Source organism: Syngnathoides biaculeatus, chromosome 18 (genome assembly GCF_019802595.1).
Source record: "Syngnathoides biaculeatus isolate LvHL_M chromosome 18, ASM1980259v1, whole genome shotgun sequence".
In the NCBI taxonomy this organism is placed as follows: domain Eukaryota; kingdom Metazoa; phylum Chordata; class Actinopteri; order Syngnathiformes; family Syngnathidae; genus Syngnathoides; species Syngnathoides biaculeatus.
The window spans coordinates 14,179,716-14,199,380 of NC_084657.1; the positions used below are offsets into that span (position 1 = coordinate 14,179,716).

The 19,665-nt window shown below is 42.4% G+C and overlaps 1 protein-coding gene across 5 annotated transcripts in view; it reads right to left on the bottom strand.

Annotated features, from left to right (window-relative positions):
• Positions 1 to 18,156, bottom strand: part of LOC133491575 (glutamate receptor 4) — a 112,087-nt gene extending 93,931 nt beyond the window's left edge. For all 5 annotated transcript variants that reach the window (XR_009792439.1, XM_061802862.1, XM_061802861.1 and 2 more), the window contains exon 1: positions 18,037 to 18,156. Coding sequence is in view for 4 of the 5 variants with exons in the window: in XM_061802862.1 (XP_061658846.1) it covers positions 18,037 to 18,146 (110 nt within the window). In the remaining variant the exon portion in view is untranslated. The remainder of the gene's footprint in view (positions 1 to 18,036) is intronic.
• Positions 18,157 to 19,665: the final 1,509 nt, after the last annotated feature.

The following is a 19,665-nucleotide window of genomic DNA, read 5'->3' on the forward strand; positions in this document are numbered from 1 at the left end:
TCTCGACTCGCTTTAGCAGGCACGTCCTCTAAAATTGCCCAAACAATGAAAACTGCTCGCTCATTTGCATTTTTATGCACTTTTTTTTTGTCAGCGTGTAGGTAGAGGAAAATTTCCATGCGTGGAAGTTAGCTCGGATAGGCTCCGGCAGTCCCGTGACCTTTGTGAGGATAATCAGCTTTAAAAATGGATAGGAAGAATGTCCACAGCGTGAAGATGATGACTTCTTGTTTACAAGTATGTACAGCGACCTGAAATGTTCATTAAAAATCATTGCTAAACAATACATTGCACTAACTATTTATATTTCCATTAGTTACATTGGGAAAATCTTTAAAAATATTGAGTACTTGAGTTAAATATTGCTTCGATGATTGGCTGGGAGAAATCACAGCCTTATATACCTATAAGGATTAGGGCTGGCGCTAACAAATAGTTTTAGAATTGATTATCCTCCATTTGTGTAATCCGCCAACATGTATTTAATTTATGTATCTGGGGTGTACTTCTATCCTTAAACTGTATATGTTGGTACAAACTGTAGGGTTATGAGAGGACAAAAATGAGCCTTTGCTAAATGATTAGCATTAGCGATTAGCATTACAGCGCTAGATATTGACATTTTACAGGTGTTCCCTTGTCATTTTCAGCAATATCTTCTTCTGTTCCAATACTGAGTGTATCTGCAACAAATATCAGGTTGATTCAGGGTGACAATATTACTTTTGATTGCCTCAAGGCGCAAATTTTTGCTTCGACAATTTCTCGTGCTCGATTTAGCCGAGTTAGGCGATTGTCTGAAACAAGTGAAACCGATTTTGACTCAAGGGTACCAAATATGGTTCCTTTCATTGCTAGAGGGTTCGCTCATGAAATAATTTGAATGTGGACTCTCAATTATAAATGCGACATTCAAATCATATCCAAACCAAATTATGCTCGCAACCAATCGGGAATGTCAACAACTAAGGCGTTGAGCAAGTCTTCAATTCATTTCTTCCTTTGGCAGTTTTGCTCAGAGACAATATTTGACGGATCCGACAGTATCTGGCGATTAAACTGAAGCCGTGACGAGCGGCCAGAAATGTGTGACGCGAGCCAGGACTCTAACGTAGCCAAGCTGGCGAGAAATGAGCTCTGTGAATAATTTACATGTTCCTGGCTAGCTGCTGTGGGCACAGAGTTGTAGTAGTTTTTTTTTTTTTTCCTCCCCCCCATACAAAGTTAATCATCATTTCATAATACAAGGAAAAAATGTCAGTCTGGTTAAAGGTCAAGTGTCACCCCTATAAACATTCTAAAATAGATATTTAAATGAAAAATACACAACATTATTCACTTCAATGTCTTTATGAAAAAATAAATATGAGCGGAAAGAGCATCATCCATAAAGTTGCGGAAGTGTCATTTTGTCATATTGGCCGTATCTACTGACCGTGACATCACCTCGGACATTCGCCATTGAAATCACGCTGTGGCCCCGAGTACGGAAACCCGCCCCTTCAGACACAAAAGCTCTTTTCGAAGAAGAGAACATATCACAGCAGAGTGAAGTGCCCGAGGCAATATTACCCTATTGTTTAGAGCCATATTTAGATGATATGCGGATCACAGCCAAACCACCTCCCCGTCTGATCCACCTCTGCACGGCAGTGATAAAAAAAAAAAAAAAAAAAAACGCCGCGGCCAAACCGCCTCCCTGTCCGACAAAGCCCGGTGGCGATCCACAAGGCCTGCGGAGGCCGTCCTTCAGCGGCTGCTTTTTTTTTTGTAGTAGTAGTAGTAGTAGTATACACACCTACCGGTCATTTGGAACCCATGAAGCTCTCGTCCTGGGCACCTGTGCAATTTATTTTTCACATCAAACCGGGTCTTTTGGAAAAGTATGAAGAGCGAATCCATCTTCCTGAGTGTTCGAGCAATATCCAGCAATGCAACGAGCCGCCATTTTGGCTAACACGAAGGAACAACGAGCTACCTTCCCACAGGTAAAACTAATGGAAAGAAACGAGTCTGCTTGAGCGCGCTACTGCCTCCAACGGCACTTCCTGCTTCTTCTCGAAAACAAATCCCTCGAGAGGATTTTCACGCCGTGAGTCACAAAAAGCCATACACGTCAAAATCTTGTTTTGTGGTGACAAAAAACGGATGGGTCCGTACTGGCTGGTGTTTTTTTTTTTTTTCCTCATGAATAACATACTAAAAATCAATTTCATGACACTTGACCTTTAGAGCTACAGTGTGCGGGGCATTGTCAAGGTCCAAGGCCAATGACTACAGGCAAAGGTCACTTACTGTTTCCACTGTAAGGAAACAGCCAGATTATTTATTTATTTTACATGCGAGCTTAGTTTATACCATTAAAGGAATTCCCACAGTGCGTGCTGTATGCGCTGGCAATAAAAGCTAATGAATAGGGATTTCCTGAGAAGTCAACAGAAAACATGAAATTCTGAAACGCACAGGCAGCCATCGGAGGGGGACTCAGAACTGGAGTGATTTGCTCCCTCCTACGTGTTCCAATTAAGAGGCGGGCAGCAGCATTTTGAGCAACCGGAGACGTCGTAGGACTGGTTGCCTCCAAAATAAAATTGCATTATCATAATCCAGCCCAGGTAATAAAGTCATGGATTAACGTTTCAAGGTGGAAACTTTCCAATGGACGTTTTATGTAGGGCGCACCTAAAACACAATACGTGACCATTTGTCCCCCTCAAAACGTTTCACTATGTTGATCAACATTTCTCATCCGCGCTTATCCTGAATGTTACTTTTAGTGTCATCGTTTAATGTGAAGGCCGAGTGGAACACATTGCAGAAGCACTCGCCCCTCAGGATAGCGTGCACGTGTGTTGTTTTATACAGTGTGCGCATGTAGAGTGTGTGTGTGTGGCATCACATGAATAGCGCTGTGCTCCCGTGTGCCATTTGCGATCTCGACAGAGGCTGCGGGCGGGATTACTCTGAGATGGAAGTGGAAAACCGTGCTGCCGTTTGCTGATAAATACTCTTTTCTTCTTCTTACCGCCACCCCCCCCCCCCCCTCACCCCTGCATCCCCACCTCCCCCCATATTATACTGTCACACACAAACTTGCTTTACGCAACACTGCAGCACAGTCGCTTCTCGCCACCTCCCCTTGTCAACCCTCAACAAATAATTAAGTCCCGTACGAATCTGTTGAACCGAATAGTTGACTGTATTTCTTCTTGAAGTGGACTACTCGCTTATGTATTTTTGAGTATTTTGTCTTCTGGCTGGTCAATTTGAAGACAACTTTCACCTTGTCCGACGCCGAATTGTGACAATACGGTCAGCGTAAAAGGCTGTACGGATGCTACCAGCGAATAGAAATATCCATCCATCCATTTTCTTAGCTGCTTATCCTCACAGGGTCACAGGAGCGCTGGAGCCTATCATAGCTGTCAACGGGCAGGAGGCGGGATACACCTTGAACTGGTTGCCAGGCAATCGCAGGGCACATTGAGACAAATAGCCACACTCACAATCACACCTAGGGGCAATTTAGAGTGTCCAATTAATGTTGCATGTTTTTGGGATGTGGGAGAAAACCCACACAGGCACGGGGATCCAACCCGGGACCTCAGAACTGGGGCGAACGCTTTCCAGCTGATCCACCGTGCCGCTCGAATAGAAATATCTTACCAAAAATGAGCCAGATAGAAACTATCGTGGAATCTAACACAAGCACAAAAGCAGGGTTGTAAAGTGACAAGAGTTTTGGAAAAAATATATTTTTTTTCCCCTGTCTTTTCACTTTTGAACTGAATGTGTTTATATCATAATACATAATGGCAGTTTTTGTTGCATTGGATAAGATAACGGATATAGAGGGCTAAGATGCCGCAGTTTTGCGGGGGCGGTCCTGTCTCACGCAAATGCCGACTCCGCCCCTTCTAAACTGTGACGAGTGGCAGCAGATCAATTTGTTGAACTAAAATTAAAAATAAAAAAATAAATTGTTACAAAGATGGCATTGCATGGATTGTATTTTCCCTTTCGGAGGCAGCACTTCATGACGACGATGCTTAATTAAACTTGTCATTCAGTGTTGCGATCCGTCCACGTGGTGCATGCAGCGCTCGCGTCGCCGGACACTAATGGAGCCCGATTCAAACATGACATTTATTTACCGCCTCCGTCCTGTGCTCAAATCATGAATATAAAATGTGTCGTGACCTCTTCGCTCGCCTCCATTCTCACAGTGGAGGTGAGTGGTGGGGCTAAAATGAAGAGGAAAAAAGTGCCCGCGGTTATCAGCTGAATCACACGGCGGTGATTCATCGGGTACGCACACAAGCTGACCAATAAGAACAACAACAGAAGCTGCCAGCTTTTACTAATAGGTCAATTACTTGTGCGTGCGCTACAGACATAAACTCGCTGCTGCATCTCATAGCCGTCATGCGCCTTTGAAAGCACTTTGACGGTTTCAGTTTTACTCCTTTAAGTAATTTCTTCGAGTGTCCTGTAAGTGCTACAAAACACTATTAGACAATTCCAAGTACTGGATTTGAGATTATTGTTGGAATTCTTTTTTGCAAATGTCCGCATGTGAAACATGTTAATTCGAAACTTTTAATGAATATTCAGAAGAATTTAGCACTACATTTATTTGTCATGGTCTTACACACACTTTGAACACATTTGTAAATATTCTGTTTACCTTTTTTTTTTTTTCTTTACTTTGATATTCTTTTTTCGTCGGAAATATCGGGTATAGGAAGGATGTTTCAAATTTGCCGTTTTTTTGGCAGACATTGAATCAGTATGAGAAGTATTTGAATTATTAGTGGAATATTTCAAGTTGTAAAATTAAATTACGTTACAAAATAAGGGAAAGGTTTTTCAGACTTGATCATTTTCCATTGCATTATTTTTTTCATTATTAATAAAAAAAATCAATTTATGAAGGTTTACAATTTCATGGTGATCCAAATTATTTCATTAGCAGTACAATTGGAGACAAGAATGTTTTTTTATGATTTCATTGTTAATGTTACTTACTAATTGTGCTCTCATTATTATTAAGAGTTGTAGTAGTAGGATCATCATCATCATCATCATTGTATATAATTTGGGTAATTCTGAAGGTGTACAAAGAGGCACTGATCCAAATTATGATTGTTTTTTAAAAAAAAAAAATAGCAGTACAGTACAAGCAAGGCGGCACAGCTGGAAAGCATAGGCACTCCCCGTGACCTTCGTGAGGATAAGCAGGTAAGGAAAATGGATGGATGTAGAAGCAATAGTAGTAGTTGCAGCCAGTAAAACATTTTGGCTACTATCAAGGCTACGATACAGTACAGTTGCAAGTCATTACAAAATACAATACAAATACATTATATACAGTACTGTACAGTATAGCATAACGAGACCCCTCAGACTTTTGCAAATATTTTTATAAAATATTTTTCAGGGGATAGCACTAAAGAAAAACCCTTCCCTAGGACAACGTAAGGTAGTCAGTGTCCAACTTGTTCGACAATGGTGCCCTCAAAATAACAATACTGTCTTATTTTATATAGCCATTAATGTCTAAACCGCTGACAACAAAAGTGAGAAGACCCCCCAAGTGAAAATGTTCAAACCGGGGCCTACATTTCCAAAAAAAAAAAAAAAAAGTGTGGGGTATACTCCCTTTTGTGAGATACAGAATACATGCATGTATGGAGTTACATTAATACCTCTTGACAGTGCGACTGCTCTGCGGCAGTTTTCACACTGTATACTTATATACTGTATAGCGTTCACACGGTATACGACACCCCCCCCTTGGGACTCGCATTTGTGCTGACAGCACAAATGGCTGTCGTGATTAAAGTTTCCGCTTCCTCTCTCCTCTTGCCCTCCACTAATTCCTCACTTCTGGCACGCAGACGCCGCGAAAGGCGAAGGCGCTCCAGGGGAATGCGAACATCCGAAAGGTCCGAAAGGAGGCGGGGGAGGCCGGTCAGATGTGATTCGGTTTTGACAACATCTGTCGTACGGGATGATCGTCAATGATCAGTGGTTTTTTTTTTTTTGTTTTTTTTTTTAAATCTGTTCCCCTGTAAATCTTTGTGGGAATTGAATTGGTCTGTGTCGAGGGTCAAACTCCCCCCACCATTTTGGTATTTTTTTCATTTGACTGAAATTTTAATATTTGGACTAAGGTCTTTTGGGCGCATATTTTGATTTTGTATGAATTGTGTTACATGGGAAGCAACACTCTGACATGCAAATTAATTAAATTAAGCAATTAATAAAAGGAATTATTTTGTACAGAAAATAATAACATTTAGTGACAAGTGATGAGCTTTACTGCCCCCTGCAGGACTGGAGTGGACCAGTATCATTTTAGGATGTTCTGGATTTAGGATTTTCTTCCTTCTATTTCTATCCATCCATCCATTTTCTTTTGCTGCTTATCCTCACAAGGGTCACAGGGAGTGCTGGAGCCTATCCCAGCTGTCAACGGGCAGGATGCGGGGTACACCCTAAACTGGTTGCCAGCCAATCGCAGGGCACATCGAGACAAACAGCCGCACTCACGATCACACCTTGGGGCAATTTAAAGTGTCCAATGTTTGCATGTTTTTGGGATGTGGGAAGAAACCGGAGTACCCAAAGGAAACCCACGCAGGCACGGGGAGAACATGCAAACTCCACACAGGCAGGGCCGGGATTGAACACAGGTCCTCAGAACTGTGAGGCCAACGCTTTCCAGCTGATCCACCGTGCCGTCGTTGGATTTATTTTTATGTTACTATTTTTTCATTTTGATTCTGAGTTGTTTTATCAAAATGTTGTATTTATCACTACGTTTGGTCAAAGCGCAAAACGGCACCAATGCAATTTAGGACTGGCGCAAGTTCCAAAATTTGCTCCCCCCTCCCTCCTCCAAACTGTTTGCTATTACATCAGTATTACTTTATCAATAGTGTTGCAATTATGTCGCACTGCGAAATCCTCTCACCAAAGCAGAAAAACGTACTCCGAAACAAGAACGTTTGTTGAATCCTTTTCCAATTTTAGGTTTCGGTGTGACTTTTGACGGTTTGTTGCTTGAAACTCGTGTCTCTAAGGATATTAGCACGATTACACAAAAGAAACAACAAAAACAAGTCCTCCATGCAATTCGGTCACGTCTAGACGGCCAGCCGAGTGTTTTCCTTCTGGCGAGCTCTCTAATTTTAGCGTGCCTTCATTCACATTAACTCGTGCCAATTAGAGCGTTTCAGTGATTTTCCACGCTTTATCTGGACTACTTCCTGCAGCGGCGTATTCAAATAACACCGTCCGACAGGCACTAATTCGAGAGCCAGGACGTTTTTTCCTTTAATTACACGCTACTCCGTTGTTCCGGAGCGCCTCCGACAAACGCGGCGAACAGAGGTAAAGTCAAATAAACGCGGAGAGCAATTGTGAATAAAAAAAAAAAAAAAAAAAAAAAAAAAAAAAAAAATTGTTACTTCAATAACGCGAGTTTAAACATGTTTGTTTACATTTGTTTGAACTTGTCCAGGGAATACTTGAATACAAGTTCCTCGATCACGGGCGACTATTTTCCTTCAAATGGAAAAGGAACGTTAAGGTGATATTTGTACATATAATATTCTGGCGGGGCTGTGTTAATTATGCCAAAGCAACAGGTGGACTCATTGGAGCCAATCAAATACCTGGAAAAATTTTGCGGAAAAGGGCACCATACAAACGATACGTATGCAAATTTCCCCATTGTGGGATTGATAAAGGGTATGTTAACTAACAATAACAAAAAGGATGGACGCTGAGTAACGAGTAATTACACCTTAATATACAGTAAATATGACAAAAGAATATAACAGACAAACATATTGACTTATGTAAAAAAACATTTTTAAAAAACGACAACGTATTTTAAGGAGCTGTAACATGCAAAATATATAACAATTTGCTGAATTAATTTCAAACTTAAAAATGCAATCACACACAATCACAAATGACTTATTTACACACACACACATATATATACACACACACATATACACATACATATATACACATATACAAATATACACACATATATATACACACACACACATATATACACACATATATAAACACACACACACATACATACACATTTTTTACAAACAAAATTCTGGCCAGTTGAAATGAACAAAACAAAATTTATATATTTTTCAATAGTGTATACGTGAAACTTTTAAACATTTGGCATGCTAAATGATTTGGGTTCAACCTCTCCAAGGTGTCTTCCTTTTTAAGCAGTTCTATGGCAATTTATGTATTTAAGGTGTGGATTTACACTTGCATTGCATTCTGTATGGAGTATTTGGTTTAAGACTCATTATAGGCAACAAATGTAGTAAAGTAAGTAAACATGAAATCATCCACCCATTCCTGAGCCCCAAAGGCCTGAAATCAACTCATTTGAATTGGTCAAGTTTATCTACATCACAAGGGAAGATCTCCACCTTCCCTTCCTGCCCTCCAGCGCTGTGAACATACCATGTGCGCTATCCAAAGTGAATCTTCTACACGGAGCCAACCAATCAGAGACCAAATATGGACAAAGCATATGCAAAACTGGGTCAAGTCCACGTGGGCGAATCAATCCGTGGAAGTGTAAATAGCCAAAATACGGTCACGTTAAAGTGCGGCGTTATCTCCCATTGCGGCGTTCTCGTGTTTGGATGAGAGCATTGGAATAGTTCATCATTTTCTAAATCGTTAGTCCGCTAATGAATGGTAGAACACACATCGGGTCACTTTCCAGCACATTATCCTCCCTGGCAGACGCGCCAATTCCACAATCCAAAACTCTGCTCACTTGCGGGAGAAAAAAAAAAAAAAAAAAAAAGACACCGTGTGTTTTGCGTTTTCTTCGGCTCTCAGTTACAGAAGGGTAGCAAAAAGGGAAAGTTGGAAGATAACTAAAACAAAAACTTTCGGTAGTACTTGTAAGACTCCGCCACGCAACGTTCTTGTTCCCCCCACCGTCGTGTTGCTTTCCTCCTTTGCTGGAAATAGGGAAAATTGGCAGGTAAATGACACCCCCTCAGCGCCCGAGAGGTTTATAATTGCTCTTAGATGTCACAAGATGGTGCTAAAGCGCTATGTTGTTGGAATGAAGCTCCTCAACTCACTTTGACATGGTCTTTGGAACCCAGATGCACCAAGATAGTCGCAAACAATGTCTAAATGAAGATCCTCAGCTCACTTCAACATAGTTCCTTGGCATTGAAATGGCGCAAATGTACTTTATAAAATTGAAGTACCCCAACTCAGTTCAACATAGTTCCTAGGCACAGAGATGCCACAAGATGGCGCAGAAGCCGTACTTTTGTCTAAATGATACTCTTCAGCTCACTTCAGCACCCAGCGTGTCTACGTGAAATTCCTTAATTCACTACAACATTGTTTTGGGGCACTTATTTCGCACTAGATGGCGCCAAATTAATATTTTTACTGCTTCACTCCCCCTCCCCAAACAATCCACAAACGCAGAACAGTGAATATTTCGGGGGTTCGCTGATGTTTTACTTTGTGTTTTTAATCACACAAGATTTGACTTCTGTTTATACTTTCAGTTAAAAGAAGATAAAATGTTCCATCAAAACACTCGAGTGGATAATGGGATAGTGAGATTTGGAGCTTGGAATAAAAAAAAAAGAAAATTCACTTTATGATGGCAAAACTGTCTTGGAATACGAACAACTTGGAACTCAACTGACGTCGCGGAAGATTTTCACCTCTGCATCGAAAGACTCGGAAAAACGTGACGAATGTAAAAATGAAAGTGGATGATTTCTACCCCGTGGGGGCCACTTTTGGTTGGAGGGATGCTTAATTAGCAAAACCGGCCAGGAAACGCCTAACTGTCTTATGTTTTTTTAATAACGCACAATGAGGCTATTAAATATTAACCGGCATTTTATTAAGTGCTTATTTATCGAAACAGAGGAGAACCTGGGCATCAATATTTAAACGGGGCGCCTACAGGAATGCGGGAACGGTGGGGAGAAATTAAGTAATCAAGGAAAAATTTGATTTGAGGAGGAAAAAAAAAAAAAAAAAAAAAAAAAGTGCGACGTCACCCGACTGACTCAGTGGGCACTATTAATAGCCACGGGAAAATGCCACTGCCGTCAAAATTGCTCGGATCAGAACATTTTGCTCGTGACGTCACCCGCGAGCTCTTTTGACGCCTAATTGGTCGACCGGCACCGTCGCCTTTTGTGATTGGTGGATGCGAAGGCCTCGCAGCCTGATCTGATCTCACACCTGCTCCCCTTGGAATAAAAGACCCTGAAATGGCCAATCCATTTTCTGGAGTGTGTTGTGCTCATTAACGGTGCAGCTAGAGAGTCGGCTCTCGGATGACTTTTGGGAGAGGGGCGCATGTTCGCACCAAAGGACTAAAGTCTTCAAAAGAACCAAACTTGCAAGTTTTCAGATTGTGGGGTGAAGCAAGAGCCTTTTATGGTGGTTTGAATTCTGAGCTTTTGTGCAACCTTAGAGGACGACTTCTTAATTGCTACATGTATTAATCATACGATCTTGGAAGCGTTTTAATATTTAATCTGCCAATTTTGATTAGGTTTAGTGGCAGCCAGTATCCAATTCATAATCGGAGTTCCTGTCACATATGATGGAGGTCTGATTCAAAACAGAAATTTGCTGGTGGTTCGGAAACTTTGTCCAACTTCAGGGGGCAATTTGTCAATGGTTACATGGATAAATGATATAATCTTAAGGGCATTTGAATTGAAACATTCCAATTTTGGGTGATTTTAGCTTGGGTTTGAGTGTACGTCATCGACAATGGAATAGCCGATCTTTCCGTTGAATTTCTTCCCATAACTACCGTAATTCACGGCCTACAGAGCGCACCTGGTTATAAGCCTCACCCAGTACATTTGGAAAGGAAATACCATTTGGTACGTACATACGTCGCACCTGTGTAAAAGCCGCCAAGGGCCCACATTGAAACATGAGATATTTACAAAGACGGCACACAGAGAGATTCATCCTAGCGGCACCGTGCTAACGCTAATAGGGCCGGTTAAAGAAAAAAACAGACCGGTAAAAATCACTGAGACGCGGCAATATCATGCTAGCGCAGCGCTAACAGGGCCAGGCCGGTAAAAGTCACTTCCTCGGCACATATATTCCAGTCTCACTTACCTTTTCGGCTCGAGTGCCCCCTTGCAGAAAAAAAAAAAAAAAAAAATGCAGAAATTAGCCACATCACCACCATTCAGCACCGCATAAACCTCAGGGTTGAAAGCATGTGAAAAAAAGTTGCGGCTTATAGGCCGGAAATTACGAATATTTATTTGCAAAGTATGTTAAAAAAAAAATTGTCACAGGTTTCGCATATAATTAGGGTCTGATTGTAATTAGATTTTTTTGTATAACGTATATTCCAACTGAATCTCATGGGAGGGAAAAAAAAAAAAAAAAAAAAAAAAAATCCGACAAGCCTCACGTGAACTAGTAAAAACAACTATGGCAGCCAAGACTACGGAACTAGTGACTGAATCAAATTAGAATAGAGAAGCCGTTTCATGGGTAATTTCGTGTTGTCGCAGCAGAATTTGTCTCAAGTGTGACGAGACTCAATTGAATGCCTGCAAGGAAGACATTGAAGCTGTAGTTTGTGACCTCAGCCATAAATATAAACATGCCACCCCCTGTAGGCCAACATTCACAGACCCCCACTTTCTCTTCCTTTTTTTTTTTTTTTTTTAATAAATTCAAGGCTTGGCCTAATCCATCGCAGGCTCAGCGGAATCTCGCAACCAGGCGCTCTAAGAGCGAGCGAGCAACCGAGCGGCAGCCGACGCTTTCAGCCGCCGTGACAAGAGCAACTAAACGACAAGTGGGACGCGCTTTCGAAAATCCGGCCGCCCTCCGCCAGCAAACGCCACCCCCCCCCTCTCCCCCCGATGGCTTGTTCCGCATTGTTCAAGTGTCCTTCGATATCCATGCGTGTCAGAGCCACTGGATTTAGTTGGGGAAAGAGCGATCGTGTGTTCCAGTTGGAGGGCCCAACCGAGATTTACATTTGTACACATATGCTAACAATGCAATGATTTCAGAACTGGAGCGGGTCAACAATCCCATGAACTGCTTTGAGCAAATATCCAAGGTTAGGTTTGTTTGTAAAAGGTTGGAGGCGTGACCCCTGAAAATTGTATCTAAAGAAAAATTTGTTTGTTTCAAGCATGCCCGTTATGATTAGACCTGCAAAAACATTTCAAGATCCCTTGCCACAAAACACAAGAACGCCATTTTAGTTTGAAACAACCATTTGAAAATGATTTTGACCGATGGCGCCCAAATGTGAACTCATTGTACTCCGTTAAATTGTCAAGTTTTTGCTACATCTCGTGAACTAAGTCCTAAAAAACCGTTCAGTACTCACTTGGGTCCCTGTATGACCACTGTCAGAGTTTGGTCCACATTGCCGGCAATAAGTCGGACTCGTTTCCGGTGAGAGCTGGACTCCACCAAGGCTGCCCTTTGTCACCGATTTTGTTCATAACTTTTATTGACAGAATCTCGAGGCACAGAGTGTGTTCGGTTTGGTAGCCTCAGGATCACATCTCTACTCTATACAGATGATGTGGTTCTGTTGGCTTCATCAAGCAGTGATGTCCAGCTCTCACTGGAGCAGTTCGCAGCTGATTGTGAAGCGGCTGGGATGAGAATCAGCGCCTCCAAATCTGAGACCATGGTCCTCAGTCGGTAACTGGTGCCGTGCCCTCTCCGGGTCGGGGATGAGATCTTGCCCCAAAAGTAGGAGTTCAAGTATCTTGGGGTCTTGGAAGTCTGGGTATCCCTGCTGAAGCTACTGCCCCCGTGACCCGACCCGGAGAAACGGTAGAAGATGGATGGATACTCACATAGGAACAAGATTTCGACAGGGATGTTTATCATTGTCATAACCACAAGAACCCTCACAAACTCGTGCCCGAAAAGAAAGGATTTGTACTGTTTTGGTTTGAAGCAGCCATTTCACGCTCATTTTGACAATCTCTAGGGGTCCTTCTCACTAGAGATTTTGTCCCATACCGTTGAAATTTGATTGCGTTTATGAGAAGTAAATTACCCCAAAACTGAAAAAGAGGGTTTTTTTTTCCCCCATTTGTGTTGGAGCAATCCAGTACAGCTTTAAGTTGACCAAATTGCAGGTTCGTTCGAATCAAATCACCACCCCCGATTTATTAGATAAACACCCGATGTTGAACTTTAACAGGCCATTATTGACATTTATACATTTTACGACATCATATTGTCTGGATGACATGATTTCATGATAAAAACGGGGAACATGTAAATGCCGCTGTGGCCTTGAGCGCCTGGCTGTGCCTTCAGTTCCATCGCAAAACCGTGTGGCCCGACAGTAAGTGAACCCTCAATTACGGAATCAAGGTGAGAGGATGAGACAGGCTCATCCATCACCAGGGGGAGAGGACCGGCGAGGTGAGGCGAGACGCTCGGAACTGGCAGCCGCCTGCACTGAAGAAAAAAAAAAAAAAAAAACAAAACCTGGGAGTATTGTTGAGAATTACGATGCAAAGCTGCTGTGGCTCCCAACTTTTCAATGACTCTGTTGCAGTATGGCCAAAAGCACAAAGATGCTCTCCCCCCCCCCCAATCCACTCAAATGTTGTTTAGTCATAAAGTGAAGCCGTCAAGATGTGCTTTAACAGCTTAAGTTTCTTTCAGCTTGTCCGATTAAGAGTCACCACAGCGTGACATCTCAGACGAATGCTCGCATTTGTTTGCCACAGTTTTTACGCCGGATGCCCTTCCTGACGCAACCCCTCGAGGGTGTAGAGGCCCCGGTGAGATACGAACTCACGACCCCTGGTTTACCAAATCGATGCTCTAATGGCCGAGCAGTGGGGCCTCTCAATATGTTATTTAAAAAAAAAAAAAAAATAAAAATAAAAAAAATGTAAAAAAAAAAAAAAAAATTAAAACATTTTTTAAAAAAACTCACACTAAATGAAATCAAACTTTTAGCATCATCCAAGGTGTGCGACAAGAAAGTGATTGTTAAAGAAACATCCATCCAGGGGTCGCGGGGAGTGCCAGAGCCTATCCCAGCTGTCAACGGGCAGGAGGGGGGGGGTACACCCTGAACTGGTTCCCAGCCAATCCCAGGCAACATGGAGACAGACAAATCGCACTCACAGTCACACCTATGGGCAATTTCGAGTGTCCAATTAATGTTGCATGTTTTTATGATGTGGGAGCAAACCGGAGTGCCCGAAGGAAACCCACGCAGACACTGGGAGAACATGCAAACTCCACACAGGCGGCTCCAGAATCGAACCTGGGACGTCAGAACTGTGAGGCTTTACCAGCTGATCCACCGTGCACCCATCAAATAAATTTAGTTAAAGTTCACACCTATGTGCAATTTATAATTTTCAATTAACGTACCTTGCATGCTTTTGGGATCTGGAAAGAAACCCCACGCATGCCCTGCGATTGGCTGGCGACCAGTTCGGGGTCTACTGCGTCGGATAGAAAAAAATTCAGTTTTTCAGCGCCCGTGATGGGGAGCGGCTCAATGTGAGTTTATTCAGGCTCTTCAAACACGAGATGCGCGGAATTCAGTGTGTTTGTGAACGACTGGTGACTCCGCGCAGCATATGGTTTTGTTTAAAGGGAGTCTTCCATGTTTGAAACGGCCAGACGGAGAGATGCAAGCTCGAAAACAAAGCCAAGTCCTCCGAGGTGGGGGAAAATGTGGGTCAAGCCCACACAACAAAGGCACCAAGAACCCGCTGGCAACTTGAAGTTTCCTCCCTCTCTTACCCTTCCCTCTGACATTGGTTCCTTCCGTTCAAGATCCCAACCTCATTTTCAGTCCGATTAGGACGGGATGTTCGTGTGGAAATATCAAATCTGCGGCAGTAATTGCCCGGGCAGGCAACAGATGCGCTTTAAAGTGCTAATGTAAGAAGCGGCGACGAACGGCGCAGAGCTGGAGTCAGCACTTTCGCGGGGGGGGGGGGGGGGGGGGGGGGGGTATTGCGAAGGGCAGCGCTGATAACGAGGCCGCCGCAAAGTCACTTAAAAGTCAATCAATGTTTAGGCAAAGTCGGGAGTGGAGCGCGATCCTTCCTCGCCCAGTAAAAATTGCCTTCAATTGTTGCGAAACCAGGTCGGCAGTTGGAAACCGTTGCCAGATCATCCTGGTGAGTTGATTTTTTTTGAAGGTTTGACCCCCCCCCCCCTCCTCCTTCAAGCCTGGTTATACTTAGCAAAAGGCGCTAACAAGGGACTATCTTGAGGCTAAACGGAAAGATTAGTCAAAACAGGAGCTTTCAACATTCTTGTGTTATTCGTCTCAGCGCTAACTGAATACTACATTGGCAGCATGTACACGTTTATCCATCCATCCATCCATCCATTTTCTTCCCCGCTTATCCTCACGAGGGTCGCAGGGAGTGCTTGGAGCCTATCCCAGCTGTCAACGGGCAGGAGGCGGGGTACACCCTGAACTGACCGCCAGCCAATCGCAGGGCACATGGAGGCAAACAGCCGCACTCACAATCACACCTTGGGGCAATTTAGAGTGTCCAATTCATGTTTCAGGTTTTTTGGGATGTGGGAGGAAACCGGAGTGCCCAGAGAAAAGCCACGCTGCCATGGGGAGAACATGCAAACTCCACACAGGCGGGTCTGGGATTCAACCTAGGATCTAAGAACTGTGAGGCCAATGCACCGTGAACGCTAAATGGTCTCCACCTACCCACACCAGAAGTCTTTTGGGGGTAACGTTTTCACATAATTATGTGGAAACATTTTCACATAATTATGTGAAACGAGGCTTTTTTGGGGAGGGGGGTGGCAGTAATACGCTTCTGTAGAAGAATATGAAAATGAGTACTGTTATTTTGTCCGTCAATACTGATTAAAATTAATTATATATACTGTTGGTAAAAGAAAATGTTTAGTAGGATTGGGGGAAATAAACTGCAACAAGTACATTCTTCAACTGCACTAAGAGAAGAGAGCAATGTCACATAGTTTGTTGGTGAGCTCAGAAGTTTTTGCCATGTGAACAATGAAATATGGAGCTGGTCCGGGGTGGCAGACTGTTTACAAACCCGTCTTCACCGAGGAGAATTCTCTGGGGAGGAAACATGCTAATCAGTGGCTAATTGGCTCACAACGCTGGAATCAAACTGTCAACGGCGCATTGACTCTTATCGTGAAGACAACCTCTAAAATCGTCACGCTCACCGCCTCTCAAAGTCACCCAATTTCCCCCGTGTGGTTGCGGCGGTTTGGGGCGGGATTAACGACCAGATGAATTTACGAGGCAAAGTTATGGATAATGTTTACCTGTGAATCATTTATAGTGCTGGACCCCGTTCACCCACCCGTGGAAATTACTGCCTCGCCTTCAGGACATAAATTATCCATCAGGTTTCAATCAGTCACCACTGAAGCACCCGGACTGCGGAGTCTCTGACCAACTGAAAGCGGCAATCCAAAATTCTAGCAATAGTCATCGTAGAAATATCCCAGATTTTCTTGACAAGTGTCAGTTGCCAGACTATCTTTTGACGCTAGTAGTCAGTAGTGTGCCATTTGGGCTCGTTTCCCGGTTCTTGCCACGTTCCAGTTTTGATGAGAAATTAAACATTTCGCTAATTCAGACTTGCCAGGAAAGCTGCAATGGTGCACAAGTTAAAGCAAATAGCTCTACAGGGAGGCGGCAGGTGGTTCAGCTGGTAAAGCGTTGGCCTCACAGCGCTGAGGTGCCAGGTTCGATCCCAGACCCGCCTGTATGGAGTTTGCATGTTCTCCCGGTGCCTGTGTGGCTTTTCTCCGGGCACTCCAGTTTCCTCCCACATCCCAAAGACATGGAACATTAATTGGACACTCTAAAATTGCCCCTAGGTGTGATTGTGGATTGCGGCTGTTTGTCTCGATGTGCCCTGCGGTTGGCTGGCAACTCATTCAGGCCTCCTGCGCGTTGACAGCTGGGATAGGCTCCAGCACTCCCCGTGACCCTTGTGAGGATAAGCCGCTACGAAAATGGATGGATGGTTAATTGTTTCTGAAATGTTTCATTAACTAACGAAAAAAGATGATTTTTTTTAAAGATGTCTTTTACTACAATGTTTTTTTATTTACAGTATTTTCATAGAATGTATTTGACATGTATCTGTACTAGCTAGCTGTACTAGCTTCCATTTATCCATGAAATGTGAATCCTTTATTGTAATAATAATATAATCTTAAACCAAATGCTAAACATCCAAACTTTGATTTGAGGCAAGATTCTAACATAATCGAGCAAATAAACGGGGGTGTCAATTTAAAAAGTCAAAGTCATACATTTAGTCATTCAAACTAAATATAACCATATAAAATAAAAAAAATAAAAATCAGGAAATTGTAAAATCATATGAAATCAAAGGTCCTCTTCCTCAACCAAAAGAGAAATTAAATTATTGACGTCATCACCCCCCCCCCCCCCACACACACACACACACACACACTTTGAAAATGACTGGCATAGTACAGAAACTCACATAAAGAACAATTACTAATTGAATTAATTGAATATGGTGTGTACATATATCACTTTTCATAACCTCTGCATTAAGGTTAAAATCTCCTGTGTTTAAACAGCCCTCAAAATATAGCAGGACATTTCCGACAGCAGGACTTCTTCCCAATTTTCCTCAGAGGCAACATAAGGTCCGTTATGCTAATAGGGGAAAAAAAAAAAAAAACCTTCGCTCAGGCTTTCAATTCATATTCAAACCAAAACTAAAAACACCAACAACACTCGAGTCTCGTCCAATTACGACGAAGTATGCTCGCATGAACCCACAGCAGATTCCCCGAATGCTACCTAAAAGGGTAAAATCCTAGGTTGTCGCTTTTTGGAAAGACAGCTAAACTAACGGCGCACTTCACACGAAAGGCACAAAACATAACAACAACATGACTTGCTGAATCTAAAAAAAAAAAAATAAAACTGACCGTGCTTGGAAAACGTGGTAGCATCTGGGCAGAGGAAAGCGGCAACAGGAAAACAGAAAGAGTCGAACTTTACATAACCGCAAAAAAAAAAAAAAAGACATGAGCCTCATCCGGCACAGGTGAAACTAATTTGGACGGAGCGAGCCATCAAAAAGTGTGGGAAGAAATTAGCATTATTTGATTATTTTCAATTTTCAAATCATTTAAAATTAATAACAGCTAACCCTAATTCAATACAGTTTTAAAAAAGCTTCATATGTAGTCATTTAAAAAGCTCAAAACGTGTGATTTTTGTAAAAACGTCATCCTCATAATGATCTCTTTTAATAAAGTCAAATCATGTGTTATGTTTGTTTTCATTTTTTATTTGGTTTGATATTTTGAGTGCCTGTTCGCCTTATAATTGTGTAAAATGATATATTTTGTTGAAATTTTTAGAATATAATATATAATTATTCTACTATAAATGTTTCAAGCGGACAGTGGCGCGACCGGTCAGAGTGCTGGCCTCACAGTTCTGAGGACCCGGGTTCAATCCCGGCCCCGCCTGTGTGGAGTTTGCATGTTCTCCCTCATTCCTGTGTGCATTTTCTCCGGGCACTCGGATTTCCTCCCACATCCCAAAAACATGAAACATGAATTGGAGACTCTAAATTGCCCATAGGTGTGAAAGTGAGTGCCATTGATTGGCTGTTTGTCTGTCTCCATGTGCCCTGCGATTGGCTGGCAACCCGTTCAGGGTGCATCCCACCTCCTGCCCGATGACAGCTGGGATAGGCTCCAGCACTCCTACGACCCTCGTGAGGATAAGTGGCTCAGAAAATGAATGGATAGTTAGTTATTTCAGAAAGATGATCTTTTCAAGTTTGTTTGATTTATTTTTTTTAGAATGTATTTGACATGATCTGTACTAGCTTCCAATTATCCGTGAAATGTGAATCCTCTATTGTCATAATAATATAATCTTAAACCAAATGATAAACATCCATACATCTTCTTTGCCGCTTATCCCCACAAGGGTCGCGGAGAGTGCTGGAGCCTCACCCAGGGGCAATTTAGCGTGTCCAATTAATGTTCCATATTTTTAGGACGTGGGAGGAAACCGGAGTGCCCGGAGAAAATCCACGTAGGCACGGGGAGAACATGCAAACTCCACACGGGCGGGTAAGGGATTGAATCTGGGACCTCAGAACTGTGAGGCCAACGCTTTCCAGCTTCTCCATCGTGCCGCCATGATAAACATTAATTCAATAAATATAACATTTGGTTAAAATGATACATTATTAAACAATTTAAAGAGTGACAAAAAAAATCAAAGTAAAAAGAATCATCATACATTTTCAATCCAAGACTAAAATGTATTTTTTTAATTTTGTTTTTATTCGTATAATCAAGCACGATGCCATGTTATATTATTGCGTGTTACCATATTGATAACAATACTGTCAGTATCCTTTGGAACAGGGACAAAAAAAAAACAAACCTTAATGGACATGAAAAGACTGAACCTTCTTATTTTTATAAAGGGGATAATTTTATATCTTGTATTGGACCTCATGTTCTGGTCAGCGGTTGTAAATGTTCCAAACATGAATGATTTTTTTATTTTTTTTTTGCATTCTTTGATGG